Source organism: Micropterus dolomieu, linkage group LG12 (genome assembly GCF_021292245.1).
Source record: "Micropterus dolomieu isolate WLL.071019.BEF.003 ecotype Adirondacks linkage group LG12, ASM2129224v1, whole genome shotgun sequence".
NCBI classification, from domain to species: domain Eukaryota; kingdom Metazoa; phylum Chordata; class Actinopteri; order Centrarchiformes; family Centrarchidae; genus Micropterus; species Micropterus dolomieu.
The window spans coordinates 21,892,478-21,911,324 of record NC_060161.1 but is presented as its reverse complement, the minus strand read 5'-3'; the positions used below and the strand labels follow the sequence as shown (position 1 = coordinate 21,911,324).

At 41.0% G+C, this 18,847-nt stretch overlaps 1 protein-coding gene across 1 annotated transcript in view; it reads left to right on the top strand.

Moving 5' to 3' along the window:
- Positions 1-11,971, top strand: part of rell1 (RELT like 1) — a 28,418-nt gene extending 16,447 nt beyond the window's left edge. Inside the window, exons 4-8 of the mRNA XM_046065432.1 lie at positions 2,260-2,314; positions 6,700-6,936; positions 9,161-9,287; positions 10,345-10,382; positions 10,463-11,971. Coding sequence (XP_045921388.1) covers positions 2,260-2,314; positions 6,700-6,936; positions 9,161-9,287; positions 10,345-10,374 — 449 coding nt within the window. The 3' untranslated portion in view covers positions 10,375-10,382; positions 10,463-11,971. The remainder of the gene's footprint in view (positions 1-2,259; positions 2,315-6,699; positions 6,937-9,160; positions 9,288-10,344; positions 10,383-10,462) is intronic.
- Positions 11,972-18,847: the final 6,876 nt, after the last annotated feature.

The following is an 18,847-nucleotide window of genomic DNA, read 5'->3' as shown; positions in this document are numbered from 1 at the left end:
TCTAAACCATCGTTCTTATCTTATCCAGAGAACATGTGACACACAACGTCAGCACTGTCCTGTCTTGGTGTCTGACCGCCGCTGTGTTGACTTTTCTGTCCACCCTCAAGAGGCGAACTTTGAGCCGAGTCATCGCTGCTTTCGTAGTAACGATGTTTGTCGAGTTGGAGTCCGTTAGCTGTGACTCACCCTCACAGTGTCAGTCATGGGGACATAGGCTAACGTTCAACGTAGGAAAGCTTTATTATTGACTACTCAGTTCCAGGTTTGCAAGGAGACAGGAACACAGGAAGTCATCTGTGCTTTTCATGTTTCCAGCATCCGCAGCAGCTGTTTGTGTATAAATAAACATAAGAAGTGAATACTCACCATGAGTAGTAGCAGCAGCAGCAGTCTTAATGGCTGAGCAAAGCCATCTACAGATAATCGCATAATAAAGGTCACAGTGTTGAAACAGTCATACATGTTTTCATTTGATGCCCAGGTAGAATTATTACTCAACAAACTTCAAAATAAATGGGAAACAAATGCTGTAAAGTAAGAAATGCTTTCAAAAATAGACATGTTAATAGATTATATGTATCAATTAATGAAATACAAAGTGAGTGAACAGAAGAAAAATCAATATTGCCTTCAAAACAGCATCAACTCTTCTAGGTACACTTGCACAAAGTCGGGGGCTTTGTCGGCATATCGTCAGGTGTGTGATTAAACAATTATACAGCACAGGGGCTAATAAGTTCAATATGTAAGTTGAAACACAGTAGGAGGAATAAAACTGGGTGAGGAACAGCCAAATTCTAGCTAGCAAGGTGATGCTGCTGAAGGCAGTTTACTGTTTAAAAGTCATACAACATGACATGACACAAGGTAGTTTTACTGCATCAGCAAGGTCTTTTCAAGGTAGACACGGGTTTTCCAGATGCAGATTCCAGAGAAGCTGACATCAAAACAAATTTTATTGCTAACTTTTTCCACTGTCCTGCTGTCAAGATTTATTGTAGCTGCATCGTGGTGTCTGTGTGATGTCGCATTGTCTACTTTTGGCCAGGTATCTGTAGGCGATAAAGAAATTAAACAATTGATCCAGAAATAAAGAGCACATTACAAATAGTTGTTCTTTTAAAACGGGTGTTTTAAGGGAGCATTTTTCCTTGTCCTTGAATACTTTTCTTCACGTTTTTGCACTATAAGAAATACTTATGACTTAATAAGCACTAATAAAAGTTGAAGTTTGACACTCAACAATGCAGGTAATCAGGGCCGTGTGGTTTGATCAGATTGGACTGACAGTTGACTCCCAACATAACTAACAATCCCTCAAGATTTTGATTTGAATGTTCCTACGTCCTGATTGGTGCACAGCAGCATGTGGCACCATATTTTTCTAACTGAGCCCCGCCTACTTCAAACCATTGAGAAAAGTTGATCACATATTTGCCTTTCAAAACTAAAATGCTTTTATAATTTCCTTTGGCTGGTAGTCTTACATTTAGCCATTTCGGCTGGGGTTAAAATAAAATCACCAAAGCAAAAGGAAAATCATAAAATATTTACGGACGAAAAATAAAAAACAGTCACCAAGGATGTTGTCGTAAACCCCCTACAGTGCCTGATGATGGTGGTGATGGTATGAGGTGATAGGGAGCACAGTGGTTTCAGTCAGAGTCTGATGTCCATGTGAATGAAACTACTACTTTGACCTACCCGAGTCATCTGTGTCTCTGCAGTAACCCCCCTCCTTTTTCCTAAGGTATGCACAAATTTGTTTATCTGAGTTTCATGTGAAAGTCAGTGAACACGTCGGGCCAGGCCTTAGGGAAATCTGTCTCTGGGAGCAAATTATGTAAATCTGTATCTGAGCTGTTGGCTCTGTGTTGATGCGTCTTTTGGGAGTGTAAGTTTGTTGTTCATTTGCTGTGTACGTTAATAAAGGCGACTTGAAGTGCCAAATGCCTGACCATTACTCAGAAATTAAACTTCTCAGGGTCACATTCTGGCGTTTGTGACTTCTTCGATAAAGGTTTTTGTGAGCCGTCACGTTCTCCCCGGGGGTTGTTGTGTATGGTAATTGTGTTCAGTGATTGCATGCAATGTGCTTTTTAATTGTGTTAAGGAGTTAATCTGCTGTGGCCATCTTTCAATAAGCGCTCTGCTTTTGAAGTCGCTGGAGCGTTCTCCTCGCTAATACCCAACGCAGCTTTTTATCTCTCCCTCTCTTTTATGTGTGTAACTTTCTCGCTCTCTCTCCCTCCTCAGCAAACTCAGATGCCCTGAAAGCCATGGTTCATGAAACTAGCATTGATTCAGACGGGTAAGTGTCCTCTCATGTTGTTGTCCTGGCTGTGAAGTATTAACTATCTCAACCACCAGATGGCACCATAAGCCTCCTTGAAAGCCTGTTGGTGTCGACTGACTCCGTAGCCAGTGCAGGAAATGAACACACAAGGCAATCAGGCCACATTTCTCTTCTGATACTTATCCAGATTGGCATGGTTTGATTGAGGGCGAGCAGCTGGGGACTATTCCGAAAATGCCACTGTGCCTCACTGTATTGTGGGGTTATTAAAGTAGGGCCTGTATTAAGTGAAGTTCTTGGCTTGTTTCCTTATTGGATTCTTAGTCAGAATACAGTAAGTGTGACTATGACTCTACTTCAGAAGGAAGTATTGGCCAACAATTGTGCCAGTTCCAGCTTTTCAAATATTAGGGTTTGATCCTTTTGCCTGTTTTTATATCACTGTACAATAATAATATTTAGGATTTGGAAATTTGTATTTTTTCTGACCTTTTTATGGACTAAAAGTTTAATGTATTAAATAGGCCTTGGTGATATGAACAAAAATGTTATCATGATAAAACGTTCATAACATTCAATATCAATAATTATCAGGATAAATGTCAAATCATTATTTATTTCAAAGGCAGGTTTTTGCTACTGAGTGAAAGTTCAACAAACCATATGGTTAATTGTGATTTTAAACTTTTCTTTATGGTCAGAACAAACACTTGATGCCAAACAGTGGATCCCTTAACAAATCTGAGGTAGAACACTCAGTAATTAATAATTATGATAAAATATTTTTTTTAACAAATATGAATGAGTAAAATTAAGTAAAATCTTTTTCCTCAACAAAATAAATATCCTAATAGAATGACTAAGTGCAAATTTAATCTAGCTAGCTTACTCCCCACTGTAAGGGCCGGGCGGCACTTCCAGGGCCAAGAAGAATGTCATATGACATTATTTTGTGGGGTTATGTTTAAAAAAAACAAAACATTCACAATAGCTCAGTCACTCTGCACACTCTGCTGCTCTCTGCTGTTTGCTTTGGACTGGCTGAACTGGTTCACATTCAAGCAACCCCAGGCAGTGTGTTGCACCTGTGACAGTGCTACCTTCACCAAACACGCTGGCTTGTGCCGATCCTAGAGGCCTTTTATCTTTTAACATTAAAAGTTAAACATGCTTTTTGAGAATACCAACAACAGATCATAGATATAACTTCTGTACATAAGCTAAGCAGCTGAACAGTGGTAAGTTGGAACAAAATAACAGTCTGATCTTACATGTTTCCTTTTGTAATAATAACCCTTGGATTAACTAGCTTTACCCTGAAAAACAAGAACGAGGCTGTTTCTTTATTTCCATGTCTAATACATACTTTTTACCTGGGCTGTGTTAGCTTTAGCCTCAGGCCCAAAGCACAGCATCCTGTATACAGCTCAGCATAATCAAGACGCTTTTACGGGGTTTCCATTTTTTAAACTTTAAAAAGTCATCAAGAGAAATGATTTTGACTCATGGTGCTAACGATATCTTAATTAGCTAGCTAGAGTGGTAATTTCATACAACTGTAATTAGCCACAAAGCTTTCGTAAAATCAAGAACCTACTGTGCTATAAATGTTAAGTGGTAAATCATTGTGAATTACATATTTGCCGTGCAAGAAAGGAAAGGTTTTTGGTAGTTGCAGCGATCCCTAGGCTAACGGTCAATAGCGAACTAGTCTCAGCCCTAGAATCTATAGGCCCTGAAATTGATTTCAACGGGTCATTCACATTTAGACATTCACATCTCAAATCTAAGGCGCCCTGCTTGCCACTTTGAAACGACCCTGCATCATAAGAACAGGAGCTGGCGGTACAGGCTGAGATTAGACGTCTTCGCTTTGCTCTGCCGCAGAGATAAGGGGGAGAGGGAGTTTGGCAGATAGACAGATTGGAGGAGGAGATGCCCGCGACAGAAGAGGAGTGAGAGTAAATCGAGTTAGCGGGGTGTGTTTTCCCCTCTCTCTCCTCCTGTCATCTTTCTTGTCCCCCGACATATTGTTCTGGGAGGAAAGGAGAGAGATAAGAGAGAGGAGAGATGTTCTCTTTTGTTAGGAAAGAAACGGTGTGGATGAATGTTAGGAGCGTTGCCTCTGCCAAGGATTGGGTTTTGAGGTATAATGTTCAGTCACATTGGGTGTCCTGTAAAAATCAGCTGATATCTGCAATTGCACACATTTTCCCGGCGTCACTTTCATGTGTCTCGCTTCTCCAGTTCTCTCTGCAAATCTCTTTTTCCAGCCTTGTTTTCTCTCCCGTCTCCCTTCACTTTCTTGTTCATTTTGTTGAAACTGCTCTCTGTATTTTTTTCTCTGTCTCTCTCTCTCTCTCTGTCTCTCTCTCTCTGTCTCTCTCTCTCTGTCTCTCTCTCTCTGTCTCTCTCTCTCTGTCTCTCTCTCTCTGTCTCTCTCTCTCTCTGTCTCTCTCTCTCTGTCTCTCTCTCTCTCTGTCTCTGTCTGTGCCAGGTTGGGCAGTCTGCCAGTGGATCACTTAGAGATGGTGGAATAGGGGGAAAGCGGGGTATCGGTGGGGGTAAATTATGGGACCCTTAAGGGGAGGAGGCAGACACACAGAATGGCAAGGCAAAAGAGAGGGAGGGAGGAAAAAGGAGAGCGGGATGGAGAGAGACTGCAAGAAGGAGAGTGACTGTAGTGAGGCCAGGGCTCGCTATCTGCCTCTCCAGATTTGGTACTTAACATCCCCTCGCCTCAGTGCTCCAGCCTCCGCCTCTCCACCATCCCTCAGTTCCCTTTTGGGGTTTCCACAAAAAGTGATGTTCACATCAGCCGATCTCCCACCTTTTCCCCCTTCTCTGGGTCTAACTCATGGGTCATACCTCTGCTCACTGGAAATCTTCACGCTGTACATGAGCGTAATTCATGTTGTTTTGGTGCATTTCTTATAAAACAAACCTTGCATCTCACTTGCATACATTGTTTACACCGAATGTCTCCTGGTGCTCCCCCTCTCACTGGTTGCTTATGTGCACCACTTCACAGTACACCAGTTCATCTAAAACTAATTACTATTTTTTTTAAAAACATCTTAAATGATACAGCAATCCACAAGAAAAAAAAGCAAACCCTCCGATTTAACTTACGACCTCCAGTGGGGTCCCGACCCCCCCAAGCTGGGACCCACTGGTTTTACACTACATGGCCAAGGCCCAGTACACGGCATTTCCAAGACAGGAACTTTCCCAGGCAACCAAGAACTTTAGAGAACCTCAGGAACTTGACCCTGAGGAACCAAATTCAGTCAAAAAAAGGTCCCTGCTATCTGGATAGAACTTTGCAGGGCTGAACGTAACCAGAAACATTTTTAAGAGGAGACACGTCATGCCAAGAATCATCAATACAACTCTATAGGGAAAGCCTGTTACACGTGTATGTAACCAGAATCAATATTAGGATGGGGTGGGGACATTAGTCAATATTTAAAAATAAGGTTTTGTTGTCGGCTTCCCTACTAGTTTAAACAACACACACCTTTGTTGTTGTTTCCTTGTGTGTCAAAAGTATAAAGTCGGCTGTAGTGCTACGACATACAAGGATACTTTCATCCAACAGTGTGCTGAGCACAGATCAATTGTTGAATGATTATGCTGTCTGTCCCTTGGCACAAGCACAGGCAGAGATATACTGTATATTGTGTTTATGTGAGCGAGTAGTAAAACAGTTTATTCCATCTGCACAATGTGAAGAGCTGCTCTCCAGGGTCCTAAAACATACACACACAGTTCGTCTTAAAGAAGAAGAAGAGAGAGCAAACAGATTGTTAGTCCCTTTTGTAACACACTTCTAAGATAAATAATGAATAAATACAAAAAAATGCTTTTTTCTCCCATTTAATAATATAATTTTTTTAATACAGGCTTGTTGTGTCCTGTGTAGTTCAGCACCTCACCTGCTGCTCGCACAGAAAACTGCCCCCATTATTAAACACTTGGAGTGATCGTTCTCAGAGAGCTCGTCAGTAATTGGTTGTTGTTGGTTTTTGCCCCGTTGAAGTATGAAACATGAATGTGTCATGTCTGCGGCGGTGACAAAGGAAGCGCTGCAGACAGCTGATCTTAAGGAATCTTTTTATTGTATTTAATATTTTCATGTTGCATGCTAACCTATAAAATATTTCCCTTGTTGTCTAATTAATGTTCAGAGATTGATTTACATTATTTTGCTAGTGCTCTGCCAGTAATAATAGGCCTCAGTCATCAGCAGCTATCTTGATTACACACTAACATTGTAATTAATGTCTAATTGTACTGTATAATATATTAATAATTGTCATTTCTGAAGCAAGAGGGTTTAACATTAATGTAAAATTAAACAAATCCTCCATCTTGATCATTAATTTCTTGCCTTTTAGTCCTCCACTCACCCCCACCTCGCCCGACACGCCTCCTCCCATATCACCGGGTGCACCCCCAGCAGCCGCCAAGCACACCTGCAACCACCTGCACACCATCGGCGGCCTCAGCGGCCACAAGAACAACTGCACCCGCTGCAGCCAGAAGAAATGGCCGCTAATAAGGAGGCCGTCGGCACGTAAGGCAGAGCAGCGCCGCAGCAACCTCGGAGAGGTCACGGTCCTGGCTGTGGGCAGGTACGTACGTGTGTGTGTGTGTGTGTGTGTGTGTGTGTAAGGCAAGTAAGCAGCAACAAGAAGGAGTTTATTGCTGCTTTACACTGAGTTTTCTACCACTAAAACTTCTCAGAATCATACCACACAAGATGCTTTTTTTAGCTGAGGTGAATCAAAACAGTTTCTCCCAGAGGCCTATTAGATATTAGTGCACACACAACATTCATCAAACATTAACTCTTAGGTATTCGTCACAAACAGACAAAGGTTGTTGTGGACGATCAGGGTGAAGCCTGGAAAAATAGATGCCGCAGGGTTCAGACTGTGTTGTGGAGCCACGTCTCCGGGGCAGTGATCCCTGTTAAAAGCACACCAAGCAGGAGACAGCTACAGAGACATTTGTGATATCTAGCAGAGTCTGCTGTTTTTCAGGATACTGCGTGGAATATCTTGTTGCACACAGAATGCCATCCTACCTGTTTTCTTTAATATACAGCAAACCATTTGTCCTTGTGAGGGAAATTGCATGCAGCAGCTCGCGACAAATGTATACAGTAAATAGGAGAAGAAAGACAAAATGCTGTTAATCACAAAGCAACAAACAATGAAAATGTACCGTAAAACTTGGAGGAATAGCCCGGGCTTTTATTTTCTTGAATCACTGAACTCCCCCTGACTATATTTGGGACAGGCATCAATACGGAACAGGCCTTTAGTTCCTTCTGCACAAAACTCTTGCTCAACAGGGATGGGAAATGGGCTTCTATCAAATTGTTTATTTCAACCAGTATGAATATTACATGTATAAAAAATTTGGTCTCTCTTGTTTACCGTAGCGGTAAATCTGCACTGTTTCCATAAAATTAACAGAACGATTGAATTGTGGAGAATCTAATCGATCGAATGATGTGTAGCGTGTCCATGTCCATGACAAAAGTTTTAATGTTTATATTTGTTGGCAGCTTGGAGGTCAAGAACGTGACCCAGTGCGCTGTTTGAGCTTTTTGGACTTTTAAAGTTAGACCTTTGTCTTTATTCAGCCGTTCAGTATGTACCTCTTTCTGTCTAGACTGTGACTGCTTCACAATAAAAGTGTGTTTCGCCTGTGGAACTCCTGGATGTTCAGTTAACAGTGCTGACACGGTGAAATGAGAGCGAATTATAAACAGGGAGGCTGTTGTCAATGAGATAAAACTGCTGGATTACATACATGCATCATTTCCTGTTAATCCCTCATGCATGTGAAGGCAGTTTGAATCCAGCAGGTGAATGGCGGACTCCACCACTAACAATGACAGTTTCTATATAGAAACTGAGAGATAATTACTGAATGTAAACACGCTGAGTGGCTATTGCTGAAGAAACGCCGACCATTAATAGTGTTTTAATGTACAAAAATTAGATTTTATGAAAATCTAATGGAGTACAACTTTAGACAAACATTCTTGTGGGAATTTTCTTTGTACAAAAGATGGACCTGGACGCTTTTCCTTTCTCTCCAGTTCCACATCGGGAACTAACCCTGGCAGTATGCCACCATTACAAAATTGTGTCCAAGATGTTTAAGGTAAAGAGAACATTTCTCAGTCCACTAGTGAACATAGGAAAGTGTGCAGCCTCGTCTCCGTCACGCGGCCAGCCCTCTCCTCAGTCTTAATGTCCTGCTGCAACCTGATTGGGATGCAGAGAGGTTGTTTTTCATTTGCACACGCAGATGAATGGCCGCATACGCAGAGGGTCAGCATGACCTGGATACGAATATTAATTTGCTGATTTAATTAAAGTGTGTGTGTGTGTGTGAGAGAGAAAGTAGTTAGGGTGAGCGAGAGTCCTACTGGGGCAGAAGCAGCCGCCAGCTGAGGCACAAATGAGAATAACTGATCCCTACTGTGGTCATTCATTAAAGGACCATTTTCTGTGATTTATTTATACTGCTTATGATATAAATATACTATTTAACAAGTGAAACAGATTATCAGAGAAGTTCTAGTTCTGTTTTGACCTAGAAACATCGTTCACACCCTTTAAAAACTCTGTTAGAAGAGTTCAACAGTAAACACTATACTGTGTGTATTTGTTATTTCAGCCAGCGGCCCTTTATATAAGCGTAGGAGTTTGTTTTAATGAGCCAACTCTGCAGTGTTCGAGACCTCGTTCTTCATTTGGCTGCAATAAAACTCTAAACCTTTTGGGTTGTGTGTTTTTAAAAAAAAAAAAAAAACAATATTTTTTTGTCTCCTCTCAGGTTCCGGGTGACGAAGTGTGAAAAACCTCCCAGGGAGAGGCGGACCCTGCTAATACCAGACTCCAATGGGAGTGTTCCTACATCTCCCGCGGAGCCCAAGAGCCGGACGACGTCTGAGTCCCAGCAGGTCGGTATCCTGGAGACTTCTTCATCCGTGTCCCTCTTTCTCGCTGTCTCTCATCAGGCTCCTCCTCGCAGACACCCGGTCTATACAAACAATGTGTTGCACATGAATGCACAATGATTTGTGTGTGTGTGTGTGTGTGTGTTCATGGTCGACAAGTTGTTAAATATCACAAAAACTAGAGAATGTTATGGTTTTGATGATTGATAGCACACAACATTACCACTGTTCTGATAGACACACTAATTGTGTTATATTTTCATTAAATATTAATCTGCCGGTTAATTTCTTGATTAAGCTTTTAATCGTTTTGGTTAAAATGTCAGAAAACAGTGAAAATTGCCTGATTAAAATATTCTAAAGGTGAAGTCTTTAAATGGCTTAGTTTGTCCAACCAACACTGCAAAACCCTACAATTTTCAGTTTACTCAGAGAGAAAGTCTTCCTGTTGATGCTGCTATTGAACAGCACAGAAAATTTGTTTTTGATTTCTTCTCAGATTCTATGCAGATCGAGGTCATCAGAGGCTTTTTTTTTTTTTTTTTTTGCTTGATAAACGCATTTAATGTTCAGCTTAGTCTGTTCGTAAATTCTACATCTGTACACAAAACCAGCAACCCTGCAGCAGAAGCTGTGTATGTCTCACGTGGTGAGGACATAAACATAAAAAGGATGTTTGTGTATGTTTCCCTGAGTCTGTTAGAGTTTCCTTCGCATCCTAAAACGTCCCGAGTAGGTTCTGAAATTCAAGCTGGGTAACATGAGAGATTAGAGTTTGTTTAGAGTCGCCTGCCTTGACTGAATTAATATCACATCCCAGTTTGTTTTAGGGTGGAGAATGGAGAAACTTTCCACTCGTGTTTCGTAGATTATACAAGCACAGAGAATCCATTTCCGGCTTTAGAACAACATTTAACATCCGTGTTTGTTTAATTTCTTACCGTTAGCTCGCATATTGACTTTCAGCTTTCTCATATTGACTCTGCCTTCTGCCCAAAATCAAATAAACAGAACACTTGAATTTGTTGATTAATTATTCCTGTTTCTATATTAAATCCAGATGGACAACTTGGACAAAGAGAAACGCTAGAAATCCAGGTAAAGCGTCACGTTTTCATCGGCTACATGTGTGCTTCATATTTCTCTGTTTTAACAACATGTATTCCCTCGTTGTACAGATCTCCAAAGAGAGGAGGAAAACGACATCTGGACATCTTTTTTAAAACCCAAACAAGAACATTAAACCATCAGCAGTGGAGGAGCGAAGCAAGCAAGAGACTCAACCTGGGGCGTCATCCCTCCACATTCCTGCTCCGCAGGGAGATAAAAGTGCTGCTGATGATGAGGACGCAGGAGGCGAGAGCAACATTTAGAGTCACACTAGTCAGTTATTTTACAAGCAGAAGAGGGGTAAGGTGTGTGTGCTTGTGATACACTCCGTGTCCTTTTAAAATAGATTTATGACAGTGCCTTGCTCAAGGAGCGTTAAAGGAGGGGAGCTGCTTAACGTCAAGAAAGCCTGACTCGCGGATGTGTTCCACGGTGTATGTACATATATGACGTATAGAAGAGTTTTTACATGTTGTCACCCAGTTAATCGATAAAGCTACAACCCAGAAACAGGTACAGCCAGTGTGACACGGAGCCAGCAAGTAGACCGGACCATCGGCAGGTCAGCACTAAACGTATCCTGTGCCGGCGGGAACATGATGTCGGCGTGTGCCTCGTCGTCAGGATGATCGTAACAGGTCAACGTGTCTGCTTTTCAAACTGATAAAAGCAGCATTCGGGGCCAAACAACAAATTAGCTCTAATTTTCAGATACAGGCTGTTTTCTCTTAAAGTGACCATAACCTGAAACCGTGAACCTGCATCCTGTGACACGTCGGTCTGTGCCAAGCCAAATTTACCTTTTTATAATTACCCCACGTGTCAGACAGGCATTACTAAATCTTTAAACCTGCATTAATTGTTTTTCTTTTGTCCGTCTGTGTGGCTGTAAACACAACATGACATATTATTAAAATGTTGTTTTGGCGACCATGTTGGCAAACAGTTGCCTCTTCACACATCGAGCAGACATTCACCAGCGGTCACGTGGAGTCGTGTTTCCGTCTGCCTGATGAAGTCCGACGTTCACTCTTCTGTTAGCTCTGCTTTGGTCTCCACCAAGCCATATTGTCCCAGAGACTACACATTTAAAACAGAAAGCCTTTCTTACAACTTGGAGTTACAGAGTTTGAAAGACGCAGGTGTTTTACCAGGCAGAGAGTGTCTCATGAAACAATGCATTCATTGCATTATGGGAAATGTAGTATCCAGTGTTTGTTTATTTTTTGCTGGGCCCATACTAGAGACTAAAGGTCAATATATCACTCTTTTAAAAATAATCTCTTATGCCGACCTGCAACGTTATAAAAGTACAAAACGAAATCCCCGGTGTAGCCCTTTAAAGACCCCTGCGAGCTTAAGACATGATCATACAAATGATCCCAGATCTTTGTGATCAAAACGTGTTCTTTTAAACATGTGTTTGTTGATTTGTCAATGTCATTTCATTGTGCCAATTTTTTTTTTTTATTAAAACATACCTTTTGTTATTCATATGTTGGAACCATTCGCTGGGTTTTTATTGTTGTATTGTAATGAAATAAATAAATATAGCAAATAAAGATGACTAATACATATCCAGCTGTAAATAATTCACTTCATTGTTGTCCTTTAATCTTACTCTGTATACAAGTTGAGACATGAGTACAGTGATGAAAGCCAGCTCCCCTTCTCCTCCATCACCTGAGTGAATTTTCAATCTATTCTGTCATTTCCTTCTTTCCTCCCTGTTCCCTCCTCGCTCCTTCTCTCCCCGTTTTGTGCCATAATGAAAAGAAAATTTGTCTTATTCATCTCGAGTACGCAGTCCGCCAACCTCAGAGCTCTCTCTACCATGTTATTTCCAGATAATGGAGATGAGATGGTGATGGACAAGTGTTTTTGAGCCTATGCGCAGGACAGGATTAACCATCCTTGGCTCTTTGTCTCCTCTTGACCTTCTGAGCGTTATCGGGTTCACTCACTCAAACATACCCGGTTTTGATAAAGGATGCATGAGTTTCTGATCTTAAAGACACCACAGAAGAGATAAAAAAAAAAAAAGGCTGCTAATTTACCTTATTACTTTGCTAAATAATTAACACGATGCCTAACCGCGCTGAACAACGGCGGGGACGTGATTAAACAAGGCTCCTGAGTGACACATGGCTGCCACTGGTGTCACTTGACAGCGCCCGGGGGAGGATTGACTTTCAAAGTGTTGACGGGGAAGATTTACATGCAGTGGAAAAGAAACCCTGATGGCACACAAGGTGACGGCACACAAGGTGACATCACCCACCCTCTGCCCCATGGCTGTAGGCTAAAAGCAAACCTGCCTGTTTATAAAGATACACACATATACAAGGATGGTTTTGGAGCGTTAAACCTGTCTGAAAGATGCAGGTGAGGGACGGCAACTCAAAATCCCATGAGGGAATTAGGTATGCACATAAAAACGGTATAGATAATACAGCTCTGTTCAGTCTCTTTTGCATGGCTTCATAAGCAGTAAATTTATCTCAGGCACTGAATTATTCAGGCCTCCAGGCGACAGAGTTCCCATGCCGATGCCAGGCTAAGTGCTTCTTATCTTTGTCCCTGGCTATCGGCCCAGAGCATGGAGCTGTGAACTCTGGGGGGGGGGAAAGAAACATTTCTTTAGGGAAACATTTCGGACCAGAGCAAGGAAGTGTAGTCAATGTTTAACACCTTTGAACTACATCATGGCCGTAAACGCAGTGACCTTCTGAAATGGCTCACTGCCCACCTTTCTTTAACTAAAATAGTGTGATTCCAGTGGACAGTGGGAGGGCAGCCATGACTGAAAAACGGCTTACACATTGCTAAAGAGCAATATGACTCTTCTGAAGGTACAAATAGGACATTAATTCTTTCACAAATGAAAAGCTGAACTCATGAGAAATAAAACTCGCTCTTGCTCAGTTCAGTACACTCAGTGGTTTTGCCGCTACAGCCACACTTGGTCTGGGATGACCTCCAGCTTCCAGTATGGTGCCTATTTTTTCCTTTTTATTATTATTATTTTTTAAATGTTTACGTTTGAAATTTCTGTCCAACCCTATTAAGTTAGGTTGCTGACTTTATGAATCACCTGTACTTGTGCTGCTGTTAATCTGTGCTAGTCACCACTAGACAGCTGAAGTTTCACTTTAAGAAAATAATTAAATTCAGTTTCCAGGTAAGGAATTTAATGTTTAACCAGAGTGAAACATTACCAGAAACACATCCAGGGATGTTGGGTGAGTTCCAAAACAGGGGGGGAGGGGCTGTTTTGGGGCTCTTTTTCAGACATTTAAAGGTGAGAGAGACCATTTAGTGTTGATGGGTTAACGGGTTTTCAGGACAGTAAGAGGTCAAATCAACAAACACTGAAAGGCTAGCATGCAGCTGACCCTGAAATCCAGCCTGTGTTGTGTTAGACGGAAACCAGGAAATAAATTCAGAGAAAATCCCAGTTTGTCTTTATGCCGCTTATTGTGTTTCTAGCTTCAGATTTGTGTTTATGTACAGATTTACACGTAAGTTAACAACCCAGAATCTGTACAATAATCCTGTTTTAGGGGGATATTTCCTCTTATAAGTCCTACCCGCTCCTCTGAGACAAGGAAGTGCGAGTGTGCCACAATTAAGAGTGACATCATTAACTACAACAAAGCCTTGAGAAAAACAAACATGTTAACTGAGCGTGCACACCTCGGGGACTCTACAGCCAGTTGCCTAATGGACCTAATAAAAACATGAAGGAATCTGACACACAAGTGCTCTTTGTTTGCTTGCAAACACTCCATCTACAGCGCACAGCAGGTTACGGTGCAAATTCCCTTGTTGCAAAACTACTTTTGTGCCGTTATGTTGAGGCAAATTTATTCACTGAGTCACTGTGATGACAACAACAGTAGAGAGAAACGGTGAAGGATACCGAGAGGTAACATTTATGATGGAAAACAACATAGTCAACTGAACGGTGACAAATGATCAACATTTCCTGTAACAGCTGGGCAATGTAAGTTGTAGCAAACGTTACTCAAAGAGGAGTCAACAGTCCATTAGTTGGGGACAATTTTCAGCGGCGGACCAATACACATTTGGTGCACACTGTTTATGTGCTTTTAGAATTTTTTGTACACACACAACGCAATGCTAAAAGGCCAAAAACATCCAGTCTTATAATAAGTAAGCTTCTAGTCTGGATTCTTTGATCCAATCCAGGTATTTAACCAAAAGGCCATGGTGTCGGTCTTTAGAGGCTCATGAGAGCACCTGTGCTTGTTTATGCTAATAAACAAGCACAGGCAGAAACTGTGTTGACAGGCAGACACAAGTTTGGTTTTGGTCGTTTCATGCGATGTTGATAGTAGAAAAGTATAGAGCCTTATCCTTTAAATACTTCTCCATTGGTTGGTACATTTTATTTTTACCGTTATTGACTCATAAAACTTTAAAACCCCTTCAGATAAAGCCTATAATGCACTGTCATGCAACAAACCATTATGCAAAATCTGTATTTAGGCTGATGTTTTACTACAAGGGAATTTTACTTTGAAGATGTTGCAGACCAGTATTGATGTGGAGCTTACGGTGACCTAAGATATAGCTTTTCATTTCAAATGTTTTCAAATCCTTACAAAACCTGCTCAAACATGGGTTTAAGTTCCCTTTTTGGAGATCGAGGATTTACACCTGACAGCAGTGACGTGATCATGTAGATATATATTCATGAACAAACAATATGCAAAACTTTCATTTTAAGCTCATGTTTTGCTTAAAATAGGGACTCATGGAACTGTGGTTTACAGGGACCAAAGTATAGTTGTTTATTCATGGCGCATGTTGAGTTTGATGCTTATCCCGAAACTTATTTTGCAACTTCATACATTTTCTATTTGTGCCAAAAAAAATCCCCAGCTGTTATCTATCAATCAGTCTACACATAATCTACTTTTCTGCGTATCCTTGAAGTGATTGAAAGGATCAAAGTAATCTGGTGACGCACAAGCCGAGCTTGGCTCTGTTGTTTAAGGGTGCATTGATGAAAAGATGAGTCACTGGTTTGATTAAGCAGGAACTCCACAGCAGATCCTGTTGCCATCATGCTCCACAGATAGATGGAAATGTTCTTTTCTCATTTCTCCAGACAATCACACACACACACACACACACACACACACACACACACACTCTCTCTCTTTGGTGCAGGTGTGACTTATTTCTCAACACCGACATTCAGAATTTCTTAAAGACAAAATCTAATTCTGGAAACTGTTATTTGAGCAGTTTTTGGAGCAGAAACCAGTGTGATTGTGTGATTTGATTCCTCAAATCATCTTTGACAAGATTTGTTTCCTTCAGTGTTAAGTGGTACGACTGTAAATACTGTAGATACAGTTAGGCTACTTGTTAAATCAGACATGTTTTCATTGCGGTTTTGCTCTTTTGGAAGGAGTCGGTGCAGAAGAACAAGCTTGTTTGTTCTCCAGCTTGTGATTTTCCCTGCTGACTGAAGAGCCGCTCGCTGTATATCTCAGCTTATTTTGCCCATTGTGGGGGAGAAGTGAAAATAAAACCACAACAGCCCCCTTGAGAGAGAGACACACCTTCCAATCCAACCTTCAGCTAAACTGTGAATGTATTCACACACTACATAGGGCCTCATGCTGTAGGCCCTATGTAGTATTGCTGTGATGTTTTAAACTAAACATACGTGAGGGAGTTTAGAGAAAATATTTTGCAAGTAAAAACAATAATAATAATAATTTGCAAAAGCTACTTGACCAAATAATGTTCAAAACACATGCATTTCTCTGTAAATCAGTAAAATTAAAACTAGAGCTCTTGTAAAAACCATGCCTGAACAAAGTCCAACTACAGGGAGAACCAAGTTTCTAGCTTTGAAAAGAGCACACTATAATTGAGAGAGCCATAGCAAGCAATTACAGCGGCGAGCGAAGAGCAAGAGGGACGGAGATGGAAGGGGGTGGGTGAAATGAATAGATAAATATCCAAAGAAAGGGCTATTTTCGGTATCGTTGGGGCTCTGCTCCACCTCCTGCACTGACAGAGACACGGAGACAGACACACTAACAGCCTCTCCTGCCGCGAGGAGCCCAAGTCAGTCAGCCGATCAGGATTTTCTTGAGTCACTGCTGCTGTGGAAGTTTCCAAGGTGCTCTGTGTTTCTTCCTGGCTCAAGCAAAGAAAATGCCCTGAGGTGTTCATTAGCTGAGGCCCCGGGGCCCTGGACGCCACCCGCCGAGGCTCTAACTGCTGCGATGGCGAGGTTTATACACGGAAGTCCCACAGCTATCGCACTTGTTTATGTTGAAACAAGAGAGGGAGGAAGCACTGTCAAACAAGCATTTGATGTTCTGCAGCATCACAGAATCTCCAAGAAGGTCCATTTGCTTTTTGACATTTTAAACATTTACTATAATGTTTGGAAGATAATCTCAAAATACTATTGTTACTGTATTTTATTATTGTATATTGCCTATTAACTTATTGTGTAGGTAGTGACCAAGCTAAGCTACGGCTCTAACAAGTATCGCTAAATGACGGAGAGCTTTATTTCTTTATTTTCAGAAAGAATCTCAAGGAGCTCTTGTGACTGACTAGCGCTAGTCCGGCCATCTAGCAAATTAGCGGTTAGCTTGTCAGCTAGAGAATTTTCACTAGCCCAGCGAGGGTAGGCCTATTCACCAAGTATTTCTGTCTTGAACATTGTGAACAGACCTAGGTTAGGGTGTTCTCCTTCAAGGCTAGCTAATAAGTCACAATATTTTATGTATACCCCTGAATTTTATTCTGAAAACCACATCAGAATAAAAAAGTACATCACAGTTTTCCAATTTTTAAAGTATATTCCTTTATTTTATGATACAAATAAAATAAGTAGAAATGATTTGGCAGGCAAAAAAAACAAAGAAAAGGAGAGTTGCAGTGAAACAAGTTTAAAACTTCAATGAATAAAACACCTTATTTATCATTAACACACTCTTTAAAAAAACACGTGTAATTTCCTCTGCACCGTCTGGCCTCAATTAGTTTGTTATTAGGCACATAAGCAATCTACGGAGTAGTCGAACTAACGTCACAGGCCATACAGCCTATATGCAGATGATATACTCCTGGACATAACAAATCCACAAACCAAGAATTAACCTATTTGGAACATTTTCAAGGTACAGTATTAATGGGAATAAAATGATATTGATCCATTCAATCCCTCCAAATACCGCACAACACTTTCCATTTAAGGACGAAAAAAATCACTTGTCTAGATGTTGAGATTATGAAACAACACTTCTCTCTCTTCTGCGGGCCAACTTCCACCCTTCCTAGTGGACAAATTAAAAAGTAAAATTCAGCTCTGGAAAACTCCCTATCCCACTACTCGACAAAGAGAACACCATTAAGAGTTCCTCAAATATTATACCTAATTCATAACATCCCTATTTTTCTGACAAAGTCATTCTTTAAGAGATTACTCAGGAATCCACAGTGTCAAAGACCGTGAGAGTGCTCTTTCACAAAACTGCAAAAGAAATGTCTTCTTTTTTTTTTTAGGTATTTCAAATTAATATTTAATAGGATTGGAAAGTGAAAGACAATCAACAACAGACAACTGCCTTAAAACGTCAACAAGACAATTTAATCTCCTGCCTGTAGGGCACCCTACCACCTTGCCATCTTCTGAAAGTTTTAAGACCGGCTGGAAAAAAGAAATGGGTATTCAAGATTACCAGATTACATATGGGAAGAAAGTCTCGAACACAAAGTCTCAAACAAAGACAGACACTGTTTTATACAATTTAAAATGCTACATAGACTCCATTACTCCGGGGTAAAAAATACAAAGCATACATCCAAACATATCAACCATGTGTGATAAATGCCATTCCTCAGAAGCAACTCTTTTTTTATAGCGCTGTACTATAGGTGTATACTAGTTGCCACTTTTTGGCCTGATAGCTTCAACAACATCTCAGAAATTATTAATACACCACTAGAACCCGAGCATTTTCGCATTCTTCTTGGTGTGTCTGAAGCCTTAAGAAGACTTTACCACAGCCCAACAACAATTCGTCCTCACAGCAGAAACTAAAAACTACTACTTACAATCGTGGAAAGAAACAACGGCGTCCCTCCTCCAAAATGTGGCTATGTGATCTAACCAACACAATACAGCTGGGAAGAATAAGTTATGTTCGAAAAGGGCAGACTACCACAATATAATACGATTTTTGGCAACCACTCATATCACGCCTTGCACATAGAAGTTCCTGAGTTGTTGTCTATATTTTTGCACTTTAACTCTATTTAATGAGTAAATGAGTGCGAGAGGGGACAGGGAAACAGGAGAGGTTTAGGAAGATAAGGAAGACTAAGGGGGAAGATAAAGGCAGGAAATTAATGCTCCTAGACTGCCTTATCTGACTTATTTTCCTATTCTT